The following is a 12554-nucleotide window of genomic DNA, read 5'->3' as shown; positions in this document are numbered from 1 at the left end:
CGAAAACTCTAAATAGAATCATGTGTCTAAGTTGAAACCAAGGTAAGCACGTCCCAGTTTACAAATGTTACACTTTTCGTGTGATGTGCTGTTGGGTTGTCTGTCTGAGGCTGTGTGTCACGCTCAATGGCTATAACTTACCATCTCTCACGTCCAGTGAAATGTCCAGTTATACAGTTGTTTAAATGGCCTACACACGTTTAGGGTTCACCAATATTTTATTATATTATATATATAATATAATAAATAAATACAATTGTATTACTAATATATTTGTAATGTTAGAGAAGGCTTGTGAGTTAGACCTGTGCTAGTTACAATTTGTAAGCTATGAATGAATATATATGTATATACACGATAGAGGGTCTATAGATATATACTATAGAACCGACTAACGTGAGTTTTTACCTCTTTCCTCAGATGCTCCGTGCGCTCTCCAGAAGAACCACCTCTCTGCAGGCAAGTGCACATCACTTAATGGTGCAGTTGTAGTACTTTGGAGAGCCGATGACATTGTATTTTAGAGCAATTGTTATACATTCAGGTATATATACTATTTCGCTTTTGTTCGAAAGTGACTTAAAATAAGATGCACACAATCGAGGGGCAGGAAGCATCTAGCTCAAAGGTTTCTACATGGTTATTGCACTTTATTGATGCTATTTCGATTCTTCTGTAGGTGGTGCGACGGGCAAGTCCGCCGTATAGTTCCTGGCTCTCCGCTACGAGTCGCTCCTGTGCTGGGGGTCATGTTGAACCCAGAGCCCAGGAGTCCTGCTGGGCTGCTGAGCCACGCTCCAAGCAGACAGGATGTGGCCTGGTGCGACGCCACCCTGTGGCCGTTGGCGGTTTCACCGGCGATTGGCCGCTCCAGCGGACCCAGTCTTTCCACGGCTCTGCGGTGAAGCTAAAGAAACGTCAGCAGCCAGATCCGCCTCCCAGGGAGCTGGACCTTCTGCGCTACGACATGAAGCACTTGTGGAAAGGCCCCAAGCCAGCGCTCTACCTGGGGATGGCCGGGCTCATCCCCTTCGTGGCCCCTCCTCTGCTCATGGCCGTGACCGAGGCTTACCTCCCGGAGTTGGCCTACATCCAGGTCGCCTACGGAGCCTCCATCATCTCCTTCCTGGGTGGATCTCGCTGGGGATTTACCCTTCCTGAGAGCAGCCCTGCCAAGCCTGACTGGATCAACCTGGCCAATAGCGTGGTCCCCTCGCTGCTGGCCTGTGCGGCCATGCTGCTCAGTGACAGTATTACCCCGGCAGCCACCCTGGTCATCATGGGGCTCGGAGTCTCCCTGCACTACGACCTCTCTCTCCTGCCCACCTACCCCAGCTGGCTGAAGGCCCTTCGCGCCGTGTTGACCACAGTGGCTTTCCTATCACTGGTGGGCACACTCGTAATGGATGGGCTCTTTCCAGTTAAAATTATTTTTTCAAATTAATAAAATAAATGTATTAGTTCAAGGATATGTTGTTAACTATGAAGGTAAAGAAATAGATGATAAACTGTTCAGATGTCTGTATTTTTGCTTCGTTCTGAAATGTGTGAAGAGAGACTAAGTCAAGACAGATTTTGGTGACTCATTACATTGTGCTTGTTTGAATGTTTCAGAAACAGTAGATGTTCCAAACAAACAACACCACATGTTTATTAAAATACATATTTAATGGAGATACAAGCACCTAATTCAAATTGGAAGGAAAGGCATTTCAATTGGGGGGGGGGGGTGTCGAAGAGGTTTGCATTTCTGAGAAAACAAAGGAATAAGGCACACATCCCCAAAAGTTGACCTTGTTCAAAGTGTGCTAAAGCAGTCTCAACTTTCAACTAGAAAGGATACATTTTCAAGAACCAGTGGCACTCGGGTGATCAAACTCAGATGATGGGCCGATATGTCTCAAGGTAACAACATGTAAGCCTAATACAGAATTACACAAAAACTAATGGCATGAATAGTTCGGTATAGACCACCAAAAATAGGCCTGAATAAGGATACTTTTCCTTAGTGCAACTGTTTATTGCATGTTCTATGTAAATAACATCTGAAACGACTTTTCATATTTGCATAAAACTTGCATATCGCCTGGGTTGTCGCTGGCGTCCAGTGAAAAAAATTATAATTTACCAGGACTAAAATCTGTCTTTAACACCCTTATAAACCAGCACACATAAGGTGGAATTTCAGCTTGTTCAGTAGCAGGAGAAGCTGCCGTTATGCAGCACTGACTCCAGGCTCAGTTGCTTCCAGGTTTCACTTCCCTCAATGCAACGCAAGGGTAAAGGCTATTGAGTTGTATGCATGTTTGGGACACAGGGAGTGTTCTACTACTTCTGGATCCCCAGACCAGACCTCATGTACTCGTACACCACGTAGCTGATGCTGACGGCCGGGATGACCTTCATGAAGTTGGGCAGGATCCCGCGGTAGAGCCCGAAGAAGCCCTCCTTCTCCACGATCTTCTTCACCATCCGATTCATTGACATCTGCTCAGCACCCTCAATAGACGCTGATGAAACAGGAAGATCAGAGGAAGATGATATCCCACTGCTATGAACATCATTTAATTACATTGAAACACCACGTCATAATGAATCATTCGGCGACCCTAAAAGAAAATTGGAACGGTCTATTGGTCAACAGCAATAAAGGCCTATCAACAGTTCACCCTGACTTAAAAATGCAGGTATTTAACTAGCAAGATTTCTTATCTAAATAACATTTCAGAATTAAAACAGACAAGCTACAAATTACAACGCAGTGAATCTCGTGATATATATATAAGGGTTCCTTACCCGCTGCCTGCATCCGTGTTCGGATCAGAGCCAGGGGGTAGCTGGTCAGCTGACCGCAGGTGCTGGACATGGTGCCACAGCCCAATAGGACCAGGATGCCCGGGTTGGCCGAGTCTTTGGCGTAGTTGGCCAGCCAAGCATTCTTCAAACTCTGATCAAGTAACGGTAAGAAGGAGAGGGCAGTCAACATGGTGAGCGAGAGGTCGGTACTGAAAATAAGTATGCATGACATAGCATGATACAAAAGTTTGTGGTTCAGCAGATGATTAAAATGCAATTGACTGATTCTATATGCAGCTTGGAAGTAGCTTTGTAAAAGTGTCTAAATGGCTGAATGTAAATGTAACGCATGGCACCTTTGAGCGCGCTAGGATTGACTGAATGCTACGCACCTCATACACAGCCAGATCTATCCCAGCATATGGAATGATGCCCAATATGTTGGGGAGATAGCCTTTGTAGAAGGCTTTCACTCCCTCTTTCTGGAGGATCTTCTTGGCACAGTCGAACATTCCAGTATATTGTCCGGTTTTTCTCAGAGTCAGCCTTGTCTTCATCACCTGGAACGGTAAAGGTTATTGAAGAGGCCGTTTGTGGTTTAATATATGGCCATCAAACAAATAGGGGTCTATGGTCCATTTATTATTAAGTTGATCATTTGATTTAAGTAGAGGAGGAAAATCATCTGAAATAAATATGACATTTATTTTGGCTAATATTCATAATGCTTTTGGAGGACGGTAACACAGACCTGCTTCGGTATGTTACTCCGAAACCAAACAACAATTGTGAGCTGCATAAACACACCCTCAATGCAAACACACCAATCCCCGAATTCCATGGTGGGGCAAAGTCTGTCCGTCCAGGGCGCTTCTCACCTTATTTGACTATGAAATGCAAGCAAATACAACCACCGAGCTTCACCCAGCCCTTACTCACCTCCATGGGGTAGATGGCGGTCTGGGCCGTGGCGCCCGCCAGCGACCCGGCGATGAACCGCTCGTGGGTCCGGACCTTCCCTCTGTCACTGGACAACAGCTTCTTGTACTGTCGGGAAAAGAACAGGGACAATGTTGCCGCACATTAAATGCACTGAAAGAAATTAACGTTTATCAACTTTAAACATTTCATATTCTGTTGGCCTCGAACCCGTTAAAATGGTATGATATCTAATGTCATGGGAGAGAACAGTTTTTGTAAAACAGAAACTATCGTGGTGTTGTATTCATAATAGCGGCCCTGTCCATTGACATAGGTTTGACTCCAATGCAAAATAAGAAACATTACTAAATGGGATATCCCTCCTGAATTTGAAGTCCTTTATTGTTTTGGAATTGGTTTGGGAAGATGACATGTAAACAAGGAATGAAAAGAATGAACAAGGTTTCACCTGCTCATAAGCCATAAACTTAATGGCCGTCTCGGGAGCGATCTTGAGGACGTTGATGCCGTTCCCTCTCCACAGGGATGCGGCACCTCCTTCTTTGAGCATCTGCTTGAAACCTCCCACGAGGCTGATCTTGTTGCTTTTGGTGGAATGCACCTGTATTATAAATGGAATTGATTACACATAACTTGCATACAACATGTTTAAGTAGAGAACATAATGGCATAAAACACAATTTATTCTACTTCCTTTAAGAATGTTTTATTCTGATTGGCTGGGAGGAGGGCATTAACCCGGCAGGTTGCCCGCTGACTTGTCGGTTCTACTTGCTGCTGACTGAGCACAGCGTCATCAAATAGTAGATCAATACGCCACTTGTATTTTTTGGAATACTTGATTCTGATTGGCTGCAGGGTGTCCATAAATCCCAGATATATGGACACCTGCTAAGTTGTTCCAGTCAAATTGTCTGTTCAGCCTTCAAAACGAGAGCTGGTAAATTGTGAAAAATGAATTGAACTGTAATCAGGTAACGCGGTTATATGCAATAGAACCTAGAGGATCTGTGGAATAAAGGCTTGGACGAATTTCAAATTATAAATATGTACAATCCATAACGTTAGCTCTCTTGCTCATAGCTCAACAAGAGTGAGCAACGTTTCCGTTGCATAAGAACCTTATGAGAGGGTAATGATTGTTCCAGGTATTAGTCAAACCCTCAGGCGTTACCAGGGAAACTAAATTAAGGCATGCGAAAAACTTTATATTTGGATTGTAAAACGCATGAAAATATAAATGAGTGATCTTAATTTCTTTTCTTTGGCAAGTGACCATGGTATAAGCAGGTTAATGCCCTTCGAGGTGTCCAAAACATGCTTGATCGATTGTAATTAAAGGGGACTACTTTTTGAGGGGGATGAACTCAAACAGAGTATACATTTAATAAGCATGCAATACGAATAAGAAAAAGCATAATTATCAAAGTATTTGAATTATTTTGGCAAGCAAGAAGTAGATTAAACTGGATAATCACCTCAAGGCAGGGCAACAAACAGTTTGATGTGCCCGGCTCTTGGAAGGCTACCACCCTCGACACCGTCTCGGGCGGTGAGCCTTCCACATGCCGGGCATATCAAACTGTTTATTGCCCTGCCTTGAGGTGATTATCCCTTACTTGATTGTTAAAGGGAGTGGTTTTTGTTGGCGTGAAACTACAGGTATGAAACTAGGGCTTTGTTATATGAAGATGTACATCGGGGGACGAGAGAAAAATATCTTATTTCCCTCCATCGTTCCTACCATTATTTTAAGTTACGGCAGCATTTTTAGTACAAGTTACGAGCTGAGTTACAACAAGTACTTATTTTGGTTATTCTGTCTGTTGGAGATTTCCGAAACATTAGTTTTTGATCTTTAAAATGAGAAGACGACTAAGTCCAGAGAAAACACACATTTCTCAAACATGCACTGCTTTTCCTGTGTACTTTCTCACCGCCCAATGGCTCATTGGTAAGAGCCATTGGTGTCCATTCCAGAGGTTTGTGGTTTGATTCCACTCTGTACCTCCCTATTGCATTTCGTGGTACTGATAAATGCTTATTAAAATATATAGTCTTCACAATGTGTGTCTATTGAAAGTGTAATCTGTGTCCATCTGAACAGATCCCTGAGCTGTGTAACGCTCTGCTGAGGGACAACCCTCCACCCAGGCCCGCCGCTCCCTATACGCAGAGGACGCAGGTTCCTGGGGGGGCACCAAAAATTAAGGTTTGTAAAAAATATATATATAAAAAATATATATAATTACATTATTGAATTACAAAAATATATGAATGAGTTATGAAGAGGCCCACCATAGTTTTTCCTTAGTTGTACAACAAATCACTCAATTTCGGCAAATGAGATGTTTTTACCTAATATCTAAAAAGAGCCCCCCCCCCCCCCCCCCCCCCCCCCCCCCCCCCCTGCACTCGCGTAGGGCTCCGAAACGGCCAGCACCGGCCCTGGCTCCCCCCACCTGCATGAAGACCTTCATCCTGTCCAGCGGGGCGGTGCCGGTGCGGGACACCGCCCCGGCCATGGCCCCGGCAGACAGCTGTTTCCACCAGATGCCCGTGGTCTTCTCCTCCTCGGTGAACTCATCTGGGATGGTGAGGCTGTCACCGATATCCAGGACCTACGGTAGAACAACATAGAGCAGGGCTCTTATTAAAACATATAAAAGGAAACCTTTATAACCACATCAGCTTACAAACACAGGTGCCGTCGTTGCAATTCTGTCCATTATTTCTGTAGAACAGCTCCAGTTCAAGCCGGAGTGATTCGACTTGCGTTGCAAGACGGTTTTAACGGACATATGGTTGCCTTTCAAAACTCCATTAGAGTGTTTGAACCAGAGGCATTTCTTTTCAGAACAATGCACCATCACACACGCTTTTTAAATAAAGGATCTTAATTGAGGAGAAAATGTTGAAACAATGTTGAATTTTTGTCGAGACAGCCACCAAAATACACTGTCCTGTCTCCTACTTAATCTCCGTGACGACATGTCACTTAACGTGGCTTAATCCAGTCTTACGAACCCAAAATAAGATGCATTTACACTTTCGATCATGTGCAGCATCACTGAAGAACAAGTAACACTAACACTGTAAAAATCAAGAAACAATGCATGATAGCCATAAACAGCAAGGCATCTGTCTGGATTGGATATTGGTCCAATACCGGGCAGTACTATCTTTCCTATACGATCATCTGAATGACCCCAATAGTAGGTTGCCGATCACACTCAACAAGTTTGCAGGCTGCAAAAAATGTTTACGCCTAAACTCTGACAACAATGACGTTGGGTCCTTTTTTTCCTGAGGTCGAGATTTATTCAACTCGGGGGTCTGAAATAAAGGTGAGGTCCTCAAGACAAAGGAGAGCTGCTCAGCAACGCAAAAGCATCAAACAAAACAACACCTTGACAAAATGGCAGACCCCAGCTGCCTAAAAGGATTTGGGTGTGATCGAGGCCATAACTCGTCTATATACCGACTATACTAAACTATTTACCAAAACCATCCTCTAAAAACAATGGATGGGTTGGTTCTTTGTATTAGCCACTACTTTTAAGCTGATTAATACATACAATCAATATTTCCAAATCTCAATGCAAGTTCCAGTTCAGCTATCAGCAAAATCCGCTCTTCCCTGTTAGCAAAAGAAGACATCATCACCTCTATAAACGCTCCACACGTCTAAAGAGGGACGAAGGAATGGCTTCTATCACCCACAGTCCTGGTCTGGGCTATCAGCTCAGAGACACCTACCACCTCCACCTCGCGGAGCCCGCTGTCGTCTTCGTAGTCGATGCTGAACCAGTTCCTCTCCTGGTTCTGCAGCAGCGCCATGGCGGCTCCACGCCCACGAGGGTCTGCACCCCACACTCCCCCCTTATGGCGTCCGCTCACTCCCAGCCCCTGGTGGCCACCCCCGACCTCACCTCACCGCACTAAGGGGGGGCGGCCAACCGAACCCAACCGCGACAAGCGTTAAGAGACCACTCTCCCTGTCTTGCTGCAGAATCCGATGGACGAGACTGTAAATCTTCTTCTTATGGCGTCTACCCCACTGGTCTTTGGTCCAGTGTCACCGGTGATAAGCGAGCAGTGGTTCATTCACATCCCTCTCGTAATGTCCTGCCCACTGGAGGCTAAGTGCTTAGTGAAAGTCTTCCGTGTTCGTTCCCAAGCCAATGACAAGCTAATCCCTGCTTAGGGCCAGACGGAAATTGGCTTACCTGGGGCCTCTCTGAAGCAGCCCTACCTCGACCTAAACTCTTGAGATGGTCAGAGCCTCAAATGTCAAAACATCGGCCATCAGGTGTAGACAACCTGACGTGCAACCATAGAACACAATATCAAAGTTATGGGAGCCTACAGCTTGACCATACATGTTGGTAACAAATGAATATACTGCATTGTAACTAATATACTGTTTTCTTTGCGTGTGGGTTGACTTCCAGAGCTGGCACATTTCAGTCATTCACTATGTTAAATATTAGAGACACAATATTAACAAGGAGGGATTATTGATCCTAGTTCTTATAACCCTATGACCCCTGAAAAAAATGCTTCGATTGAATGCATAAACCATCCACAATATACTATTCCTTTGCAAAATAGTAACTGCTGTTGCACCTCCTTAAAAAGGTGGATCTATCTGGAATTAGCAAAACATGCCAATAATCAGGATGCATTTTTGCACACACGATCAGACAGCCTATGTATTATAGACAGCCTATGTATTATATTAGACAGCCTATGTATTATGCTGCCCGTGAGATCATTCTGGCTTTAAAATGTACAGGTCTCTTCTTCACTCACTATTGTGTCCCCAACAAACGCTGGCTTGATTCCTACTATGCACTGTCCCAGTCCCTCTCCCACTGTCCAAGTCCCTCTCCCACTGTCCAAGTCCCTCTCCCACTGTCCCAGTCCTTCTCCAACTCACCGTGGAATGCTTCCAGTAGCGGATGATCTCCTGCAGGTTAGTGGCAGGGTTGAAGAGGAAATGAGCTTTCCACTCATTCCAGTCCACCGTCATAGTGCCGTCCACATCGATGCTGCAAATCCATTAGAGAAACTGAATTAGGATTATTCATTGCGATTACTTGTGTATAATGGCATGAGAGTATTGCACATACTGAATAAAACATGCATAAGAGACTGTGACAATCAATGTTTGATAGCTCCCTATACGTTTATGCTTTATATGTAACACTAAATAGGAACACTTACAGAAGATAATTATATCAATTTTATGTTATAACTTAATTGGATTGCCCATGCATGCACGCACTCACGCACGCACGCACGCACGCACGCACGCACACACACACACGCAAAGCGGTCATCTGACACCATGCGCCATCTTTTCTACCACGTGGTTCTCAACCAAGTCCATGACTCATAATCAAACTGCTTGCCCACTTCCTTCCTTTTATGCCAGCCAAGCACAGCCCCCTGTCCCAGCCACAAGCACCCCAAACTAAATCATTCAGCATAATTCCACTTTTGTAAGAATAACTACATGATTTAACTTAACCTCAATTAAAGTACGGTAGGTAAACTTCAGCTGTTAAGGCTGCAGCCACCGTCGGTTCTCGAGTCGGTACAGGGAATAAAGGAAAGCCCCTCTGTTGCAACACGCCAACAGGCTGTGTATCGTATTACTGATAACATCTGCGACTGAATGATTCCCTCGTACAATTTAATTGAACAGCGTTTGTCATGATATACAAACCTGTATTACCGTCATGTTTATTTTAACCCATAAAGTGTATGATTATGTAATTCTCCGGACTGGGTTCAAAGGGAAATGAATATAAAATATACAATTAGCCAATATGCATGTCTGGTTGTTGTTCTGATGTTCCCTCAACATGATCGGCCAATCAACAGAGCCAGCACCTCTTCATGAGAGTATGCCCATTCATTAAAAGGGTGACTTTTCCTTTGCTTTAAATTGTTACAGGACGTATGTATGCATGTTTTACGTCTGCTTAACTAGAAAAATCGAAGTCCGAGCCAGAGGGAGTATTCGCGCACTCCGAGAACGAGCCTCAATAAGGGCGTGAAACGGCTCGTTTGCGCACAAACTTCACTCCCGTAACAGACAGTGCTTCTACATGCAGAGTCATTATTGGATATAGAAACGAATAAGACCTCAACCAGACTTTTCAAATGCATGTAAACACCTTTAGCCAATCTACTTCGGACCGAAATCGGTACATGAACGGACAAGCGGGATCGGATAAGAACACCGAGATAACTCGATCATAGTCCGGTTTCTACCTGCATGTAAACCTGCGTCGGATTTCGTGTTAGTTAGTAACAGCGATTTATTTAAAATGGTGACGCAGAAGCCCCCTATCATCATCAACATGCATCCAGTACACACTACGCTTCGATTTCACCCCCGGCTGTATTAAAAGTAGGCCTACATGTTTTCCTAAACGTTGGTCATCAACGAGGTTGTAAAGTAGTAACTTCGGGCACATCTGTCAAAATAAACCTTTTTTTCTTCTGCTATGTATACAATCTTTATTCATTCATTGCGCCGCGACCGAACTGACGGGGATATTCTCTGATATTATGAATCTTAAAGACCGCATCGGGTTCTCCGGCTCTCTGGGGGTTATCGCGGCCATGGTGGAGAAGGAATTGGGTGAAAGGAATTTTGGCTTTGACTCTGAAGTCCAGATTGAAACGCTACATGGAGGAGAAAGGGATTGTTGCCGTACGCGGGACAGCTGTCAGTTCACTTCGGGTCCATGTCATTTCTCCGACGCTCCATCGAAGTGAACTGACAGCTGTCTGTACTGAAAACATCTTTCTCCAATGCCGCCTGTGCTTGTTGTTGCTGGGGCGTAGAGGTCAACTGGAAGTGGCTCTCTAACCACTTATTGAAAGGGCTACAGCACCACCTAGGGTAGCGGATTCAGCCATGCTCCGGCCATTATCCGATCTAAAGGCCATGTACGTTCGGATAATTTACACGGTCCGAACGAGTAGCAAAATCGGTAGAAGGCTTTATCCGATCTAGCTGTCCCATGTAAACGCACTGAGTGTGACGTCAGACTGCGAACCAAAATATATTATTACTTCATGAATACCTTTGGAGGATCTTCTTGGCTTCTTCCTGGTTTATGTCCATGCCCAAATCAGCAAGGGATTGCCTCACCTCCATGTGGTCTATCCTTCCTATAAGAACACATAAAAGAATAATTAATGATAATGATAACAATATTGTTTCACAGCATCATCGAGAGGAGGAAATAACAAGATTGCTATAATTGATTTTCCAAGTAATGTGGCAGTTTAGTTTTGGAAAGTGCGAGTATTATATATATTTGACAAAGTATAATTATTTACACATGTTCCGATACCCAGTACCAGTTGACAATACTTAACATTAATGCTGTAATATTGCTTTACCATCGTTGTTCTTGTCCAAACTCTTGAATGTTAGGCGCAATTTCTTCTCGTGGTCCTTTAGGTATTTGGAGAATTCCTCAAAATCAAGTCCTAAATCTTTGTCTTTGTCTCCAGAAGAAATGATTTTCTACAATTAAAAAGTAAAACATCAGTAATCAATCCATTTTCCATTTAATGAAATGTAGTAAAAAAAATATCTCAAAAGTTTTGGAAAATAATTCCAGAATATTATTTTCTTGGTTAGTACAACAATATGTAGAGCCAACATGAGCTCTATGATAATTGTATCAGAAGCTACAACGCTCATGTTGCAAGTTGAATTATAGTTTTGATTAAACAAGAGTGCTCTGTGCCAGGGCCATCATCTTATGAAGCAAACTGAATAATTATCAGAAACCCGCTTTACTGTGTGGAATGTGGAACACGTTCGATCTGCAAAGGTAAGTGCCTTTGTCTTAAATTAACTGGATTGATAGTAGTCCAGCAGTCCTCTTATAATAGAAGGGGTTACTGTTAATAATAATGAATACTTATGAAAACAATAAATAATAATATACGTCATATTTGAGCCTCCATAAATAAATGGAACAAAACAATAAGGGGCCCGGCGTCTTTATGACTCATTTGAAGTGTGTAATATATTATTGGTGAAGAGCTATCAGTAGTATAATTCAGTCTTTTAATCAAGCTTTGATAATACTACCTATTGCATTATAATTTGCGCCATTATTTTGCACTTCTGCAGTGTACATGCCCATTACTGAGGCCCACACTGCGTGTGTTTACCTGTGCTGCGCCTTTTCGGAACGTGATGCCCATGGAAGTGAGGCCCGCCCGGAGCTCTGCGACGTCCACTTTTCCATCTTTATTTGTGTCCAACTTCTCAAACAGATCCTCGTATGTTTTGGACGCGTCTGTTGCACAACTGCAGTCAGTGAACACCAACCTCCTTATGGCTTGGTAGTACATCGTTGACATTTAAGTTTTCGGAAAAGTAGCCTCCACGTAATGGGGAAACGGTAGAAACTGAAGGCGGAGTAATGCGCAACTTCTGGGACCAAAAAAAATAATACGAATACTAGCGGTACACAATGATTACAAAAATACACAGGCTACTATTTATAATTATACTAATACTACGACTACTAATAGGCCTACTACTACTGTTAGCTACCTATAGTCTAAATTCACCCACCCGATCCCGTATGCGGATGAGAATCAGCCGCGTTGATCAGGGTGTGGAGCATGGACCTAGACGTTCGCTCCGACCTCCTCTTTTACGGCTTAGACACTCCCTTAGATAGACCCTGATATAGCTTGTTCAAACACCGCGGTATGTTCATGCGTCATGGTCCCCATAAGGATAGCCCCACTCCTTGCTTTTTGAT

The 12554-nt window shown here is 43.7% G+C and overlaps 2 protein-coding genes across 2 annotated transcripts in view; one reads left to right on the top strand and one right to left on the bottom strand.

Moving 5' to 3' along the window:
- The window catches only part of LOC115555785 (transmembrane protein 69), a 1652-nt gene extending 79 nt beyond the window's left edge, over positions 1-1573 (top strand). The window contains exons 1-3 of the mRNA XM_030372817.1: positions 1-42; positions 421-459; positions 680-1573. The exon at positions 1-42 is cut by the window's left edge and continues 79 nt beyond it. Of these exons, the coding sequence (XP_030228677.1) occupies positions 421-459; positions 680-1444 (804 nt within the window). The 5' untranslated portion in view covers positions 1-42 and the 3' untranslated portion in view covers positions 1445-1573. The remainder of the gene's footprint in view (positions 43-420; positions 460-679) is intronic.
- An 80-nt stretch (positions 1574-1653) lies between these two features.
- On the bottom strand, positions 1654-12450 carry slc25a24 (solute carrier family 25 member 24). Its single transcript, XM_030372816.1, has 10 exons — positions 11953-12450; positions 11167-11293; positions 10845-10932; positions 8681-8792; positions 6201-6359; positions 4187-4339; positions 3736-3843; positions 3189-3356; positions 2797-2947; positions 1654-2510 (listed from the first exon to the last, which is right to left on the bottom strand). Exons 1-10 carry the CDS (start codon positions 12142-12144, stop codon positions 2329-2331), a joined length of 1440 nt encoding a protein of 479 aa, XP_030228676.1. The 5' UTR covers positions 12145-12450; the 3' UTR covers positions 1654-2328.
- Between the last annotated feature and the right edge of the window lie 104 nt (positions 12451-12554).

The sequence above is a fragment of the Gadus morhua genome, chromosome 12 (genome assembly GCF_902167405.1).
Source record: "Gadus morhua chromosome 12, gadMor3.0, whole genome shotgun sequence".
Classification (NCBI taxonomy): domain Eukaryota; kingdom Metazoa; phylum Chordata; class Actinopteri; order Gadiformes; family Gadidae; genus Gadus; species Gadus morhua.
The sequence above is the reverse complement of the archived record's forward strand: the minus strand, read 5'-3'. Positions and strand labels throughout refer to the sequence as shown.

Excerpts from the sequence above, each read along its gene's own strand:
- slc25a24 (XM_030372816.1), bottom strand. The coding sequence starts at position 12,144 with ATGTCAACGATGTACTACCAAGCCATAAGGAGGTTGGTGTTCACTGAC. Across the intron at positions 3,357-3,735 it reads CCGCCATCTACCCCATGGAG|GTGATGAAGACAAGGCTGAC; the intron begins GTGAGTAAGGGC and ends TTACCGTTCCAG. Across the intron at positions 2,948-3,188 it reads TAGATCTGGCTGTGTATGAG|AGTTTGAAGAATGCTTGGCT; the intron begins GTGCGTAGCATT and ends TTACTTGATCAG.